Source organism: Thermobia domestica, chromosome 6, assembly GCF_964235325.1.
Source record: "Thermobia domestica chromosome 6, izTheDome1.hap1.1, whole genome shotgun sequence".
Taxonomy (NCBI): domain Eukaryota; kingdom Metazoa; phylum Arthropoda; class Insecta; order Zygentoma; family Lepismatidae; genus Thermobia; species Thermobia domestica.
In genome coordinates, this window is record NC_137459.1 from 34,864,770 (window position 1) to 34,884,111 (window position 19,342).

The window sequence follows — 19,342 nt, forward strand, 5'->3', positions numbered from 1 at the left end:
ACTTCGAACGAGTGTCGATTAGTGGCTAGCGTTTGCACTTTGCAATTGGGACATCCCAGATTTGAATCAGAGACAAGCTATCCTGATTTCTTCAGACTTCTCTGCCTGACCACGCGAATATTTGGATGGAATATTTGTTATACAGGGTGTTACAAAATATGTCACAATATTTTGGGAACATTACTCACATCAAAACAAGAAAAAAAAAAAAGTTCATATGAATCTGTGCTCAAAAGTGGATACTTTCGGAGTTATAGGGTGTCGAAAACGTTAAACAAGTGAAATTTAAAAGTTTATAGCTTCATTACTATGGGACCAATCGTAGTCGGATCAAGACATCACTGAGGAACTGGTATATGAAATATTCAAATATCCATGTTTAAGAATGCTCCAGTACTTGGGCATCAATTTTTAGAGGTAGGTGGAGAGTGATCAAGTACTCCCAAACAGAGTCTCTAAAAATGATTGTGCAAGTACCGGAGGTTCTGAAAGTTGGATATTTGGATATTTCACATACTAGTTCCTCAGTGATGTCTTGACCCAACTATGATCGGTCCTATAGTAGTGGAACTATGGACTTTTAAAGTTCATTTTTTCACGTTTTCGGCACTCTGTAACTACGAAACTATGCACTTCCGACCACAGGTCCATATGAACTTTTTTTTTCTTATTTTCATGTGAGAAATCTATTCCCAAACTATTAAGACAATTTTTTTAACACCCTGTATATGTACCTTGGACGATTTCCTTCGAAATTTTCCTTTCTCTTGTTTTTCAAGTTTCAGTGTAGAACGTCGTTAGAACTGTATCTGAAGTAAATAAGCTGTATCTGATATCTGAAGTAAAAATGTATATTGAGTTTGTATGTAAATAACATATTAATCAAACAGTCTACGCTTATTACTGACCAGTTTGTGAACAAGCGTATGAAGTCACAATTTATTTGAAACTGTATTTCTTGACAATGAGAAACAACTTGATAATGCTATTTCAGTAACTTATTATGGTTAGCCTTCTCGTTCACAATACAGGTATTCCAAGTTCGAGTCCTCAGGTAACTATTAATTTTCATATATATGTTGAAAACCGGCCTATGAATTACTTCTCACAAAGTGTACAATATTTCTTATATATGGTATGCTTCATGGAAAGTAATTTTGGCAGAGTTAAAAAACCTGTCTGAAATGTTCTAGGATCTTCCCTTAATTTCACCAAATGTTGCGAGGAAGGGTTTGCTCAACTCCCTGCCAAAAATTACTTCTCACGAAGCATATAGTGCTTTCATGAATTGTATCTGAAGCTTGTGTTAACTAAATAACTAATATAACAAATAGGTTTTTTTTTTTATTTTTTATTTTTAGATGACTAAAGTAATTAATCCACTAATAAAACATAGTTACTTCAGATATGCAAACAACAATCAAATTTTCTCATCATCTAATTTCTACTATACTAATTTGCAGTAAAAAAATGAAATGAAATCTTTCAGTTTTACGTCCCACGTTTATGCCGGCAAGACTAACGGAGACGGTGACGATAAGAAATGAAGGAAATGATGAAATGAAGAAAGCGGGAAGAAATGGGAGAACCCAGAGAAAACCCACGCACATGGTGTTTGTAGTAAAGAATGAGGGTTGATAACACTCATTTTTGGCCTATGATACAGCCTACTATTATAATTATTTTAACATATTCGGTAAATTTTAAGCAATGTACGTTGATGTATAATTAGAACATGTGTTAAGAGAGTGTTTTTTTTTTCTTTCTTATAAAATTAGGTATTTTCTGTTTACTAGTATTTTAGGCTGTGCTTCTACACTTCCATCCAGTTTGTCGAAATCATGGACTAACGGTACCACGATTTTTACATATGCTTATATCCCTCCTAATAAGCTTGACGTTAATAGATGTCATTGCGTGCAAGACTGTTCATATAACAAAATTCTTGAATAAACAAAAAATAAAATTTAAAAAAAAAATATATATATATTTTTTTTTATGATGTAAACAATTACAGTTTCTCATTAAGAGCGATATTAATCTATAGTAAAAACTAAATCTTTCAGTTTAAGCTAAGCGAAACGATAATTAAGGCAAATGAATGATGATGGAAGAAATGGTAGAATGAGAACGTGGAAGGAAACGAGTAGTCCGAGAAAATCCACGGACATAATTTTGTCCACAACAAACTTACTTGGGCGGGGATCGAACTAGGGACCTCCCACACCAGAAACAAATGCTCTACCACTGAGTCGCCATGCCCCCTTAATCTAATTAATCTATAGTAAGCAGCAAAACGAAGACTTGGGTGCAATTGATGTTTAATAGTAAGAAGCAGACACTGAAATATACGCTTCTTTGGGCGTCTGCCATACGTGAACTCGGCCTCTTGTGGAAAACGAAAAGAAACAACTCAATGGGTTATATTACTCTCTTACAATCATCGTTTTTTTATTTTATTTTTTTAAGCGCTATCGACTTTGTGATGGTGATCTGAGGTTTCGAATTCAAAACGCGACCACGGACATTCAAATGCAGTTCTCGCCGGACTGTGATCGTAGAAGCATGTCGTCTCAAGTGCTGCTTGAATTCTGCAGTCACTTATGTCGCATTAGCTCTACAGCTCTTTGTGTCAATTCTCTTCAATCTTCGCCAATCCCTATCATAAACCCTTGCTTTACCTCCAGTGCTCCTCAGGGATGTACCGATATATCGGTATCGGTGATATCGTCCACTTTTGGGAGTATCGGTATCAGCAAATGGACATCGATATTTACCGATACATTTTCCGAACAATTTTCAATTTGTTTAATATTAACAGTGACACTTATATTTCATCGGTTTCTTTTAAAGTTGATCTAAATTATTATCAATTGTACAATCGATTTCTTTATGTATGTTTACGCTTTTGATTTGCACTACTCGTACTAAACTGATATTTTTAGTCCCTCGATGCCAAATTAGTGGCGAAGAAAAGCCAAGGGTCCTCAGTCAGAATCTTGGGCGCCGGAAGAAAATTTGCTAGGGGTGGCCTATTCCATGGTTGTTATATTACGTCTGGTATTTAATATACGTGGTTTGCTATATTACGTATACATCTTCCTGCGCCAGGGAAGATCCACCTTGCCCTCTTCTTCGGACGCCCATGGTCAGGATAGCAGGCCCGTAATTTGAATCCCAAATGAGACACAGGTTTCGATTCAGAAGAAAATGCTATGGAAGAAACCCACAAGACGCTCACTTTGTCATTATTTTCTCCTACTTACTGGTTAAAAACAATTAGTTCTAAAATTAATAAACAGTTTTATCGTTTTCGACTTCGATTAAATAACCCTCTTTTTTTTTTTTTTTTTTTTTTTTTTTTGGTATACACAGCAACACGTGGTTCAGCACGCATAATTTTGTGAACAATAAAAATTTGTAACAGTAGTATCCGTTTGCATTATATTTGTGTAATAGAGACTAGTAAATACAATTTAACTATCAAAGTACATTATCACTCTAAATATCAATCACTGACTCTTAAAATTTAGTTTACTCTATATAAGTATTTGCTGTTTTTTATTTCATTTTATGTGAGCTGGATTAAATTTAGAGGAAATATATCTTTTGTGTGGAATTTAATATGAAATTCTGCTTTTTGTATGTCAAATTTTGGTCTTGTATCTAATATACGCTATTACAATGTTGATCATTTCATTATTATGAAAATTCCTGATAATATATAAGAAATGTGTCCAAAAGTATCAGTATCGGCAGTATCGGCCTCTTCATTATCGGTATCAGATATCAGTGAAAAAGTGGTATCGGTATATCCCTAGTATTTCTCTTGATTGCTAACGTCTTGTCACGTGTCCAGTAAGCCATAATCATCTTGAACACTGTTGCTCTCGGCAGGGCCGGCCTTAGGAAGTGCGGGGCCCATTTGGGAACAATTTTGGTCGACCGCAAGTTCCAAGTCAACTTGCAATGTTGTTGTTTGTATTTGACAAGCCAAGAGTAAAGTACACTCTAGTCGGGGCCCAATTGGGTGTACTCGGTCGAATCGGCTTCATGTCGAGACTGGCTCCCGATACACTTAACATACGGGCTCTCTTAGAATACACTTCCTCCAGCTAATTTCACACTCACAATTTGCCTTTCCTTTTTCTCCAACAACGCCCAGTCCAGTGGACACACGAATCTGTACATCGCCTATCGTACTACTCATTATCACCGAACGCAAGGGAGTCCCAGTGCACGAATGTACGATGTTATTAAGATTACATGTAGCAAGACATAGGTGTTCATATTATTTTAATAAACATCTGTACATAACGCTAATGCCAAATATGGTATTTTATCATTCTTTATGTAGTGCTCATATGAGACGATGAATGTACAAATCTAGATGGTAAGTGCTAAAAAAATATAAACGTGCATTTTTCCTATTTCTTTCTGACTAAGGGAAACGTAGCATATAGTTAGTTTGCATTGCATTACACAGGTGTTCTAAAGTAACTAAGTGATTTTAAAATTTAACGACAATCAATAACTGCGGCTCAAAGAGGTTATCGCAGGCCCTTTAATGTACGGAACACAACGTCAAAGATATATGCAATCTGATTACACATTCTCGACAACTGCGGTCTGTAACTGACCTGCCTTGAACAGGGAGACTATGATCTTTCAATAAACAGCAGGGTAAAGCACGGATGTGAGAGCTGAAAATGGCCGGAACTTGAAGAATGTTATCTTTAAAAATAATAAGAGGAAAAACTACACAAGTTATGCTATTTTTCTGTGTAAGCCCTTAATATATATATATATATATATATATATATATATATATATATATATATATATATATATATATTCAAGTTTTTGGCTTTTCAAATCATTCAGTTACTTTTGGAACACCCTGTAATTTTTGTATTATACCCTATTTTGTTCTACGTTATATATATATATATATATTTTTTTTTTTTTGTAGCTATTACCATTTTCTGTTATTGTTCTAGAAACTGAAACATGACGTGAGGAAGTCCTTGGCATTTGTTTTATGGGTCTAAGGACAAAAGGAATACCTCAAAACCAAGACTTAGCTGCAAGACCCCAAAGTTAGCAGTATAATTCCAACAATTTAAATACATATTCTGAGAAATGAAATTATTCCACACTCAGTTCTCATAATCATTATGTACTGCAGTGGATGTACTGTTACAAGAAGTAAAACTGTTAAACACAGATTTACTTCCATTTTTAATTTAAAATTAACCAATCAATTTTTTGGCATAAATTAGTGATCTGATAACCAAATTAATGAGACTTAGATGAAGGATATAAATTTAATCTAGAAAAAGAAGAAAGAACGCAACACCCATAATAATGTAATGCATTCTTTCTCCCCTCAACCGCCAGGGTTAAATCTTCAAAATGGATAACTCTCAACTACTGCAGTTTCCTGAGGTTTAACCCACCTGCACGCAAAGCTCCCTGCCAGGTGACCCAGCTTACAACTTAGTTACATACGGAGCTTAAACAGCGACTTTATATACAGAAGAAAAATATGGCTGTTTCTTATTAACATTAACTGTTTTGCTAAGAAATGTAATGACATGTTTAACAAATTTATAATTTTGGCAAAGCATAACTAATATACACAAAAGAATAATTGTGAAAAATATCAGTATGACAAAGGATAAAGATAATATTTCTTAACATTAAATAAAAATAAATAATGCATGAGCCTACCAGATGTCATGCCAAAGGGTAAAGCATTTCTTTGTCCATATGAATCCCAATTTTCAGAAATAAAAAGTATAAACCTTTGTTATAAAAGACCTATATACTACTTTCACCTTGTATTGGGTTGTATTAAAATAAAGTATTTATCTCATTAAATTGGCAAGATTACGCACCAAGAAGGAAGAAATCAACGTAATTAGTTAATGTAACTAAAGATCTTGACACGGAAGGAGAGTTGCCATTACCACAAATAAATACATCACTACATGAAAAAAAAAAAATGAAAAACAACCTAAAGAAATAATAATAATAATACTGGAGCGAAGGTCCTCTTTACTTAAATTAGGCGTTCTTTTTTCCAAATATTCCTCCGAGATGCCTGAACCATTCCTAACCAAATTTAATTAGATTTAGGAGCGTACGCTGAGTGTCATATGTCCCGATCGAGCATACCACTGAGGAATAATCACCGAAAAACAGGATGCCCATAGACTTAACCGTAGAAAAGCATTTAGCGTGCGAAAAATTTCATTGTAAACACTGGAAGATGGAATTTCCAGCATTAGAAATCGGACGAAGACCTTTTGGTTTTGTTCTGTGAACACACTTTTTCAAAGCCAATTATGTTTTTCGCTGATATGGTAAATTCAACTATTTGCATGCCGTGTTCGTTCACAAAATCAAATGATGCACTGAAAAATTCTATGAATAATCAATAAAAGTCAATCGCTTCGCTCCAAATTTGCAATTATTGCATAGATAATAATAATAATAATAATAATAATAATAATAATAATAATAATAATAATAATAATAATAATAATAATAATAATAATTTCTTTTCCGAAAAGATCGTAACTTATTCGTACTTCACAACCGAAGAACGTTGGGGCCGGTGGCGTAACTATGTAATCCAGTCCTGCTCGAGGCGACATAGTGTGGTGAAGAACAACATATACCAGTGTTGCTCTTGCATTAGTGTCTGTGCACCCGCCAACTGTACCAGAGTCTCATCCGGTCGTGGTTCGGAGCCCATGCTAATAGTATATTACGTCCTTCATAACCTTGATGTTCCACAAGGACGCAAAAAGACACATCACTGAAATAAACAAATTTGAAAAATTTCACCAACGATTCTAAATTTTTTTGTAGCTATTATGACAAAAAAAAAAAGTACCAAAATAAATATATAAATAAATGAATATAATTCTAGTCGAGGATCTAACGATACTGAAGCTTCATATACAATTTTCACTTTCAGAGATTCCTCTATATTTTAACAAGAATTTTAGGAATGGTCCAAAAAAAAAATACATAAAAAAATTGCGATCTTGACCAATAATTAGTTTCCGGATCAGGGGCCACACAATTTTTGAACGGTCCCTAAATCGTGTTTTCGTTTACGGTATAAGCACATCATACGAGTTAAGTGATGGTTTGCGTTTGGCTACACTATATGTAGTTCTCCAGATATAAGGCCTACGAGAACATTTTTACCTGAAATAGTTTGGATCTTTTGATCAAAAAAGTATCTTGTATAAGGAGTAAGTATCTTGTCGTGACATAGAAAGCTGAGACTCTCAGCGATAAAGCTGTCACGAGAAAATTTTAGGTCTGCATTTCAAAGATATTCCAATTTCTGAAAATTGCTTGATGAGGTCTTCTTACGTCATTTTAATTCACCTTCACCATGCATTTTGTTTAGATACACTAGCGCACATACGTACGCTTAAGGAACACATTAAGAGTTAGAAGTTTCACCTTCAATTATTACCATGAAAAACACACAAACTTAAGTTCTGAAATCTAAACCATTTTTTTTTTTCTTTTAAACAAAATTTATCCTAAAACCTTACAACAAAACAATTAAGAACGCATGTTTTAGCTAATCTGTCTCGCCATAAATGCACAATCAAAATACATTATGGAAATTACTATTCTAATCTGATTTTAAGAATAATTTTAGATACGAGCTGACAAGTTCAAATCCTTTACAAATCATGCCTAACCAATCTAATTCTTGGCAATTGGTATCCTACATTAGAAAGACTTATATTTTACCAAAATATTAATAAAATATCATTTATTTTCTTCCTGATAATTTCTTGCTTCCTCAGGAATATACACTTTACATAAAATTACATTACAATAACGATTAATAGAGAAAAGCCTATACCAAGAGGACAATACAGGCTTTTTCTCCTTTATTGTTATCATTAGAACTGTTCTGGGATACTTAAAAAAAAAAAAAAAAAAAAAAAAAAAAAAAAAAAAAAAGGCTATAGCAAGACAACAACATAAAATCTTGCCTTCCTTTAACTCTTCACCTTGGTTCATTAACATGATCCTCTTATTAAGGTGTTATGGACCAATCACTAGTTACGACGAGAATTATACTGTGTATCATTTTGAAAATTCTTTGTAAAACAGTGTAAGAAACTGAAATTCTTTACAAATAAGTTTTACTTCCACATTCTGCACTCGATCGCCACAACCGGTCACTACCGAAAGAACGAGTTCATATGTCCATACTATAGTCAAATTCGTCCTAAACTTTCGCGATAATTTCTGAATCCATTGCTTCCAGATGTGATAACTCGTGTCTTGCAACGGCTTATACCATCACCTAATGCTCTGAGCGGTAGGATCTTTAATGCCAGGATATTGTAGATAAAATTCACTATGAACAGTTGTTACGGGCTCGCACTTCGCTAAGCATACAACGTAAAATGATTTCTGCTGTGCAGTCACATCCTGACCGCCCGGACAACACTGAATTTACCGATGAAGGGAACACGCTACTGCAACCTACCGGAACCCGCGTGAAACGTGAGAATTTCTTCTTTCCGACGGTTCATTGTTGATATAAAATGGATAAAAAGCTGCATAGTTGCAACTGTTTGAAATCGGATGATTCTTTTCGAAACACACTGTACATTTATAACTATTTCATAATTTTCATTTTTATTATTTTTAATTTACTTGTTTATTATCATTTTCCATGCCCGTTTCAAAATTTTACTCATTTACCTAATATACCCACGTAATGGTATATATGCAACAGATTGTACAGGAAACATTAACTTACCTGTTGAGCCTACTGATACTTTGTTCACAGCGTCCTTTCTTCGCCAGATCGGCGTTGAATCAACGACTTCGGTGTTTTGTACTGACAAATGTTGAACGTAGTAACAGTTCCCTTGAGCATCAGAAGCGGCTATCATCATGGGCTTAAAAGAAAATGTAAGTCGGTATATGCTTCAAATTATATTTACATAAAATCAGTAGCTTATCGAAATAACATCATTAATTACAAAACAAAATGTATGACATTCAATAAAGAAGACGGGAGCTTCCTACGACTACAAGAATAGAAAGTACTACAGCCTGCCTATTTCAGGCGTGCCCTCGGAAAATATGTGAAACATACTTCGGCGCCACCCTCTGGCGGATGAAACCCTTCCTTCGCTTAGAGAAAAGAAATGAATGACGTCGGCTGTGATGCCAATTAGTCATTCAAGTCGTTTGGTCTTGGCGAGTGAAGACCGTAGGCTACTTAAAGTGGGTAACAAGACAATGCACAGCGAAGTCCGTGAAATAATTCATTTTGGCAACGCTTCCTCATTCAACTATTGAAAGATGTCGGCCGCAGCAACTTGTCCCTCCTCTTTCGAGGGAGGTACGGATAAACACACATCGACAGCAGCGCCAGAAGGGGCACAGTTGAAATAGAAAGGCTCTAGCTACCTGGAAATTTAAGTACCTTGGAACGTACCTCGACCAGGACGGGGGGTTACATACAGAAACCCTTATGATATGAGGCGTGGATATAGAATTCAATGTAAGATGCAAAGCACAGGTACTACCAACCAGTCTCAATACAAGACTAAATACAAACTGGCTGCCTAAACTGGAGAAGGATCAGTAAGGTACTGTATGACAAGAAAGTGAATTGCAGTTTAAATGGCCGTATACAGGTATATATAAAACAGTAGTAAGACCAGCCATGATGTACAGTAGTGCAATCTGAGCGATCATAGGGGCTTAGGAAAAGATGGAAGTAGCGGAGATCAGAATGTGAAGATAGGTGTGTGGTGTGACGAAGAAGAATCGAATAAACAACAATTATATAAGAGTCATTGTTAAGGTTGGAAACTTAAGTAAAAAGACCCAAGAATGAAGGCTGAGATGGCTTGGACGTGTAGAACGAAGAAACGATTACAGTGGGAAAGAGAATTGCAAAGATAAAAGCAACAGGAAAAAGGAAGCGGGGAAGACCCAACTCACAGACGGAAAAACAAAACGAATTGTGGGAAAGGAGATGGAGAATAGAGGACATCCAGGATAGAGGAGAGTGGAAGAAAAAGACGACAACGCCGATCCCATATACACATGGGAAAAGGCAGAGACAAAGAAGACAAACTACCGACAGACTAGCAGTTCTAGCTTAATGGTTAAGTTCTCGCTTTTGCAGCACGACACTTGATTTCGATCCCTGGTTGGTAGTACCTGTGCTTTGCATCTTACGTTTAATTGTATATACATCTAATATCATATGAGTGCTGAAAAAGAACTCAAAACTCGAAATAGAGAAATAAATAAACGAGAAAAAAAATCAGTAAACTAAGGTTCTCTGTAGATTTTGTATTCTTATGTAAAGTTAACTTCCACAGCAGGAAAAACAGACAGTTTGAAGGACTGAACACATGACCTAAGATAAATACAATTGAGAGATCAACCTAATCATGTTTGGTCCTTCCTAAAAAGTCATATCCAATGAAAAATTTTGCAATACTGTAAATAATGATATTCCAAAGAATATAAAAATTAAACTTCGCTCTAAAAGTTAGATTACCAGCTACTTCTTTAATTTCCTTATGAGTCACTTAAGAATATTAAAGTAATACGACTCCTTACAATCTTTTAAAATTACTACCACCACCAGGAACTGACACGCAATTTTGACTAAAGTCCTTTGACTATTTGCCTTGAAACAACTTACTCGTGATATACGAAGTCAATACATTTTTTTCGGTGTATTTGTAATGAATTTTGTTACCATATATTACAACTGTAATAGAAACACACCTGTGGTTGATTCTGCACTTCAATTTGTGAAGAAGAAACCACACATTCAGTCTGCAAATGGCCTTCGGACGTAACTGGGAAGGACTGGATATTACCGACGGCTGCATGCTGAACTGGAAGCTGAAATAATTGGGACTTGGTTACTGTAAGAACATTGTTATCCTAATAAAAAGATTATTCAGCATCTCAGTGAGTGTGTCACGCTAATCCTAATAATAAACAGTCACACCAATAGATATAGTTGCCTATGCTATCAATTGCCTGCCTACCACGACGCTAGTAGATGTCGCTACCTGCACTACCGCTTGCAAATCAACACAATGTTTTGTATAACGTTTCTCTTGAATACGTAATTGCTAAATATATATATATATATATATATATATATATATATATAAATGTGTGTCTGTTTCACTGTAAACCTGGAACGACTGTAGCAATTTTTACTAACCTTGGTACACCTATTACTTGCAATATGAAAAAGATTACTGTCAGGGTAAGACTCCACACCTAAGAAAAGAGGGGAAGGGGAAGAAACACAAAAAATCATCGAAAAGACCAATATTAGTGTCAAATTCATAGTTTTCAGGGTCGCTCAGATGAACAGTACCACTCCTGGTGCCGTTTTAAGTCCAATTTAACCTCTCTTTGCAGCAGGGAGGAAGGATGAAATGGTAACATGTAAAAATATCAAAAACGACCGACATTGGTGTCGAATCATTAGTTTTTAGCGTCGCTCAGTTAACTGGCGGCAGTAGTGGATGCAGGCAAGTCTAAGTTCAGTCTCAGAGGGGATAAGACTCCCTGAACACTCCTATAGTGAAATGGGAGGGGCAGACATAAAAATGACAAGAAACGACCGATATTAGTGTCGAATCCATAGTTTTCAAGGTTACTTAGATAAAGGAATGGCACTCCAAATGCCATTTAAGTTCAAGGATTAGAATTAGGAATTATATTTCTGGGCTGTCGGTATCTAAGGCCCGTCACGTATATGAGGAATGACGTTCATCGGCTAGCACACTATCCGACGAAAGGGAAGGAAGAAAGGAAGCGATCTGGGACCATTATGTTAGATACCATCCAGGCATTTGCCTGGTTGAATGAGAAAAACCCAGGAAAACCTCATTCAGGATAGCTGGCCTGCAAAAACTGTTACACCTTTCCGATCCAGTGTCCCCACCGGGAATCGAACCCAGGCCCGCTCATACCAAAGGCGAGTGTGTTAGCGACTACGCCACGCCATTTAAGTTCAAGTTCAGCCCCATTAGCACCCTGGCGGGAGGGGAGAACTGTAATGTAAAAAAATAAACAAATAAATAAATAAATGACTGATATTAGTGTCGAATCCATAGTTTGGGGGGTCCCTAGGCTGACCTGTGACTTTCCCAACGACATTTGAAAGCCCAAGATTAGTCACGAACCAGCTGGCCTGCAAACTCAAGGGGGTAACGCCATGGTTACTTATTTTACTCAATTCTTGACCTTTGACAGGGGCAACGCCAAGAGCGTTGCTTCTTGTTATTTAATTTACTCAGTTCCTTATTTTCTGACAGGGGCAAAGTCTTCAGCCATTTAGTTCTTTATTTTCAAATATTGTGGTGGAGGCTGGGTGGTTCAGTGGTAGAGCGCTTACCTCTGGTGCCTAAGCACCGTGGTTCGACCGACGCCAAATAAGTTTGTGGTGCACAACATCGTGCCCGTTGGTTCCTGGGTACTCTCATTTCCTCCCACATCCTCATTCTACCAATTATTCCATCATCATTTACTTGCCTTAATCATTTGTCTCCCTTAGCCTAAAGGGCATAATACAGGGTAGCTCATAAGTAGATATACACCCCTGTATCGATCAAGTATAACACTCTAGCTTATAGGTTTATTTGCTTCGGCTACTCCGAGCTTAAGATATAAGTAAAAAGGCATTAAGAACAAATAATAAAGAAACTAAAAAAATGAAATGAAATCTTGGAGTTTTACGTCCCACGGTCAGTGAGGCTAAAGGAGACGGTGATGATGAGTAATGAATGAAATGGTGGAATGAAGAAATGGGAGGAAACGGGAGAAACCCGAGGAAACCCACGCACATGGCATTTGTCTACCACAAATAAAGAAACTAAGTGTACCTGATAAGAAATGACATAAAAAGCAATGAGTTGATCAGTACAGGACTGTATACATACTTTTGGGTACCCTGTAGTGTGACGTTAAACTGAAAGTTTTCCTTTCATTTCCTTTATGAAATATTCTGAGTAAATATTATTTTTTACGTGCAATGCCGGATAATTTTAGCTAGTAAACAATAAATTTTAGTTGTTAGTATTTCTCAGATGGAAAAACAGCAAAACCTGTGCTTCAGAACTATTGTATCTTGCTAGGAAAAAGAAAAAAAAGTCTGGAAAAGACAAATAAAACATCAAATGTATTTGTTAGACAAGAGAATAATAACCTAATGAAAATAAGATTTAAAATAATAACGTATTTTAAACGGAAATCAAAACCGTACAAACACAACAGAATGTCACCCCATTATCCAGCATAAAAGAACATTCGATACACTGTTTCGGTACTCATTCTTTGGGACTGAAATATTCAAATGAGGCAGCACTCAGAAGAAGCGATCAATGAAGACTAGAGCCTTTCTATTTCAAGTGTGCCCTCGGAAAATATGTGAATCATACTTCGGTCCCATCCCCACCATCCTCTTACGAAGCAAACTTCCCCTTTGCTTTGGGGAAAGAAGTTAATGACCTCGGCTGTGTTGTCAATTTGTCATTCAGTCGTTTGGTCTTGGCGAGAGAAGATCGTAGGCCACTTCGAATGGCTAATAACACAGTGCACAGCGAAGCTGGTGAAATAATTCAATGTGGCAATTCTGTCCGCATCCAACTATTATAGTATGCCAAGCACAGCAAACTTAATCCTCCTCTTTCGAGGAAGGTACGGGAAAAACACATCGACAGCAGCGCCAGCAGAGGCACAGTTGAAATAGAAAGACTCCATGAACAGTATTAAATAAAATATGAAGCTGATCAATGCTATTAGGTGTTAATAATTATTTTTATTATGCACTAATGAAGGTAATTTGTTACTTAGTACAAAATTACACAAAAGAAAGCAGAATAATTCAAAATTCTCCAAAGAATATATACCTGCAAAGTTTCCATTGTAACAGGCACTGTCAATGTTTGATCATACGTAGATATATGGTTTCCAGCACCATCCAATTCCAACACTGGAACTCCCACCGCCACTTCTTCTGTTGTCTAAAAGATAATTTAAACAAAAACTTCGTAATAGCAACTATTTTCAAATAAAATGGAAGTTTATATCTTTAACTCTATAGCGAAAACAAATTACGATCTGTAGATTTTACTCTGTAATAATCCAATTCAGTCAAAAATGTTATTGCCCATAAGCCACACAAATCGAAATGAGAGGTTTTTAATTTTAAATTTTATTTTTACTTATTATTAGGTTTTATTTATTTATTTACGAAATATCCATATAATTACTTTTGTTTTTGGATCTTGACATTGCATTTTCCCCGGACAGAGTTGAAAATCCTACGCCCAACCCTCAATCTGAATGGAGGGCTGCATAGTATTGGTCGGCTGGTTCATCTGACAGCCCAGAAAACTGAACTAGAGACCCACTAACCTTCTCTATATTGCAACTTACGAAATGCGTCATGTAGAGATCGCGGTGGGGTCCCTAGTTCGATCCCAGCTTGGGCAAAGTGTGCTTTGCGATGGACAAACACCGTGTGTGTGAGTTTTCCCGTTTTCTACCAGTTTCTTCATTCCACCATTTCATTCATTTTTCATTATCACTCTCTCCTTTAGCCTAGCCGTGGGACGTAAAACTTAAAAATTTCATATCATTTCATTTCTTTCTTGTTGATCCTTATCTTATGTCAGGGAATGTACATTTAAAACAATAATATCAGACCACCGACCCTAAAGAGTAGTAAAACAGAGTCTATCTTTAACGAATTCAGCACGTTTAATTGCTGATATTATTCATTTGTGAACGAAAAACTATGTTCCTAGTTGGCGTTTGTTACTTCCTTCCCCATAAAAGAAAGAAAAAAAACTGCACCGCTTCCATTTCTTTTCCCCCAACTAATATCCGGAATTCCTACCAGGTCCATCTTATATTTCTCTAACTCACTCGTTACGGATCCTAGCGCATGTGGTGTAACATCTCGGTTCCCGACTTAAGGGCGGTCAAATTTTATTCATATTTTTGAAACCGAAAAAAAAAAGCATTACCAAAACACATGTGATCGGAATGAACCTTGGTACAGAGGTAGATGTTGATCTGCTGTATAAGAGTCTGAAATATCTTGTGCACACGTTTGGTACCCGAGTTACTGGCAGTCAAATTTTGAGTCATATTTTCGAAAACAAAACACATCAACCAAACTTATCCTATCTGGATAAAACTTAACATGGTTGTAGATCTTGACTTATCACACAAGTGTGTGAAATAGTATAGTGTGCAAACCTATAGTTCCTAAATTCTACACAAGTAAAGTTTCAAATCAATTTATTGGGCAATATAAAAATGTAATAAATAATGTTCAAATAGCAATTAAAAGTTAAATCTAGGACAGAAAAGAAACAAAAATCGAATGAAGGACGATTTTGTACTACTACGAGAAATTTACTTATATTACACAAGTAGTACTAACAAAAAACAAATTGAAAATTATAAAGACACTTATTGTATACAAAAGTAACACTTCCACAGCTTAGATATGTGTTATAGTCTATTTTCTACTTCCAACTGCCCAATTTATAAATAATAATACACTTTTTAACATACCTCGCTCGTTTCGCAGTCATTGAGTTGTTCAGTAATCGATTGGTCCTCTTCTGTGATCTGGGCTATGCTTACAAATTCACCCCCTGGGCCTTTGAGGCCCACCACGGGGGTCACATATACCGAACCATTTTGATCTGAAGAAACGTAAGCGGTTTCTATCCCGTTTTCAGACTTCAACACAATCGCATTTCCTTCTATTCGATCGGCTTGAATTATTTCAGTTTCATCATGTAATGTACCATCCAGATCCCCAACAACGATGTGAAGCTTCTCATCTGATCCATTCCTCTCACTCTGGGCAGTCAACGAGTTCTCAAAGTCACCAACTACTTGTATGCCTGTAACGTAATCCGGGAGTTCATCCATATCTTTACACTGTACCAACAGCGGTCCCATCCATGCAAGCTTCCTTCGCCAATCAAGGACATCTAAAATAATAATAATATGTTTTTATTATTTATTGATACCAGGAAATTACAGACTTTCAATCCAATTACAATTTTCAAAAATAGTACAAAATAACAAAAGAATCATGCATACAGTAATCTAATATAAATAAAATGAAGAGTTTGTTTGTTTGTTTGTTTGTGTGTCTGTGTGAGGCCTGGGGACCAGACGACTGGACCGAGAGTTACCAAATTTGGGTCACGGGTACCTTGGTCCAGGCCCCAGACCAAGGCAAGCGTTTATACATATATATATATATATATATATATATATATAAACCAGGGGGACGTTTGCCGTGACATATAAAAGTAGTAGAAAATGAGTGTTAGTGTCGAATTCATAGTTTTAGCGGTCGCTGAAATCAATGGTAACACTTCCATTAGCGATGACTTGCAAATTCAGCTACCACTGTATGCGAGCTGGGGTCAGCGGGGGGAGGGGATACCGAGACATGTAAAGATAACTCAAAATAATCGATATTAGTGTCAAATCCATAGTTTTCGAGGTCGCTGAAATGAATAGTGATACTCCCTCAAGTAGAATTTAGAAATGGATCCGTGGGGATTCCCATATAAACTTGCTATGCAAAAAAATTAATCCTCTGACCCTATCAACGTTAAAAAATGAAGATGGATCATTTACTACTACTAGAGAGGACATATTGTCGAAATTAAGCAACATTTTTTTTCCCAAAGATAATCAGGAAGATGATACGGGAAAACAGAAAGAATTCAGAAGCAAATATTTGCAACCCATCGCATTGGCAGCAGAAGATGATATCGAACTAACGGACAACGAGGAAGTTGAAACAATAATTAATAAACTAAAAACTAAAAAAGCTCCAGGATTAGATGGTATAGTAAATGAGATCTACAAAAATGAAAAGAATATTTGGACTCCATATGTAACAAAATTTTTCAACATCCTACTTAAGAAGCAGGTATTTCCCTCGTTGTGGAAAGAATCGAAATTGCTAATTCTGTTAAAGTCGGGATAAAGATTTAACAGAAGTGAGTTCTTACCATCCAATCTGCCTTTTGAGAAACATCTCAAAATTATTTGAAAGGATAATAGCAAATAGAATTCGAAAGCATAGGAATATTGAAGATGATAGTTTACAATATGGTTTCAGAAAGGGCAAATCTACGGGAGATGCCTTAAATGCATTTGTATGTCAAGTTAAGGAAAGTAGCATGAAAAGAAAATAAGCACTGGACCTGTTCTTTGATATAGAGGGAGCGTTTGAAAGACTAAACCAATTAGAGGAAACTGAACGCGTAATTGCTTCTGCTGATGATTTGGCTGTAATAATCTCAGCAAACTCTAGAATAGAATTGGAAAGAAAATCAGTATGAATTATAAACGAATTACTTGATTGGTGTGGAAAGTCTAAGCTAAAAATCTCTGAAAGGAAAACGAAATACATGATTTTTGGAAGTAAATTATTAAGAGGCCCAATAATTAAAATAGGCAACAGTAAGATCGAGAGGGTATCAGTATCTAAATATTTAGGGATTATGATGGTCGATAAACTGAATTTTGGAGAACATATTAATTATGTTACTAAAAAGGGTCATAAAGTAACTAATAAACTCATTTCATTGGCTCAAACAAATTATAGGCTACCGACAAAATTAATTAAGACTTATCAGGAGGTAATCCTAAGCGCCTCGATGAACTATGCTTCCAGCGTATGGGCACATCGATTATTAGAGAATAACTCCTTAAAAGCAAAAATAAATCGCCCACAAAGAAACCTTTTAATTCGGCTCGGTGGTGTCTTCAGCGCGACACCGCACAGCTCACTGTGTATTTGATGGGTTTCAAACCAATGTATTTAACAGTAATCCAGAGAGCGGGAACGTATTGGTATAAAAAAGGAAATTTAAATAAGACGGAAGAACTTTTAGGGACCAAAGCAGAAAAACTGGATGAAATAGAAAGACAATGAATAGAATGAATAAGGATTCCTCCCTCCTGGACCGAAGGAAACTTCTGAAAGCGCTGGATATCCGCGCCCCCAGGAAGGAGGTTGAGTGATGGTGTGTGAGTGCCTAGAGCATTCTCTGTCTTTAGAATTGTAAGGAACTCCGGATGCTCTGGGAACGTGTGTGTGATGCGATGGTGATGGAATGAGTGTTAAATCCGGAGCCGTGGGAATAAATATACATTAAAATATAATAGAAAAAAATCACGCGGCGGCGGGACACAACTGACCAGGGCCCGCACTAAGTGTTCCGAGTGGGTCCTGGGCCTCATGTCGATACTCACGGTCCGTCTCTGATGTGAAGGATGGACCGAGATCAATGAATAATACAGCTACATTAACAAATACAGCCATAATCATAATTTTAAAAGAAAATCAGTGAACCAACTTTATCGGTATGACACTTAAGTGCATTATAGAAAAGTAGTGTGTTTAGTGAAATGATGTGTAGTGTAGTGTTTAGTGAAAGTGGTATGTATATAGTGATTATTAGCGACTCAGGGGAAACCATGACACAGGAAAGGAACACCCACACAGGTGAAAATCATTTGGGTGAGAAACCAAGATTAAGTAAGAGAATCAGCAGTAAGGAGACACCGAAATTATCTGACTGGATATCAGAGCATAACAGGAAAATTTTTCGTGTTATTTTAATGAACCCTTTAAAATCAATGAGACGAAAATAGAAAATGTAGGTTTTGGAGATATATTAAACAATTGTTAATTTAATATACATGATAATTTAGGTAGTAGCTAGATAGTAATCAAATTTTGTTAAATAATATGATAATAAAATTAGGTATTAATTAAATAGTAATTAAATTTTGTTAGTCAATATCAGGGTTGTTTTGTTTGAAACAAAATGTTTAAAACTAATGATTAAACCTTGTTTTAAATTATTGATTTTGTTTAAAACAAATTTTGTATACGCTTTAAACATTTTGTTTTAAACATGTGTATTTTTTAAGACTTGTTTTAAACATATGTTTACTTTTATTTTATTTTATTTTTGTAAAAAAAAAAATCTGTCAGAGAAAGAAAATTGTCAAAAAATGATCGCCATTCAGAAGACTATTTTCTTCCCATCTGAATGTTTTGATGTCTCGTGGTTACAGCAGGTCAATGTGGTGATCTACAATTTATTTTGTTTGTTTCCCCTTATTTTTAACGCATATTGTATTGTTTAAATGCTTCTAAGTTAATTTGCGATAAAGTGTCGTAGTCGAAGGTTGGACTACTTGAACTGATATTAAAAAATAAAAAAAA

At 35.9% G+C, this 19,342-nt stretch overlaps 1 protein-coding gene across 2 annotated transcripts in view; it reads right to left on the bottom strand.

Annotated features, from left to right (window-relative positions):
• Positions 1-19,342, bottom strand: part of LOC145687927 (uncharacterized) — a 71,019-nt gene that overhangs the window by 35,642 nt on the left and 16,035 nt on the right. For both annotated transcript variants that reach the window (XM_081761488.1, XM_081761489.1), the window contains exons 3-6: positions 15,643-16,070; positions 13,965-14,078; positions 10,816-10,935; positions 8,816-8,957 (exon numbers count right to left, since the gene is read on the bottom strand). In XM_081761488.1, coding sequence (XP_081617614.1) covers positions 8,816-8,957; positions 10,816-10,935; positions 13,965-14,078; positions 15,643-16,038 — 772 coding nt within the window. In that variant the 5' untranslated portion in view covers positions 16,039-16,070. The remainder of the gene's footprint in view (positions 1-8,815; positions 8,958-10,815; positions 10,936-13,964; positions 14,079-15,642; positions 16,071-19,342) is intronic.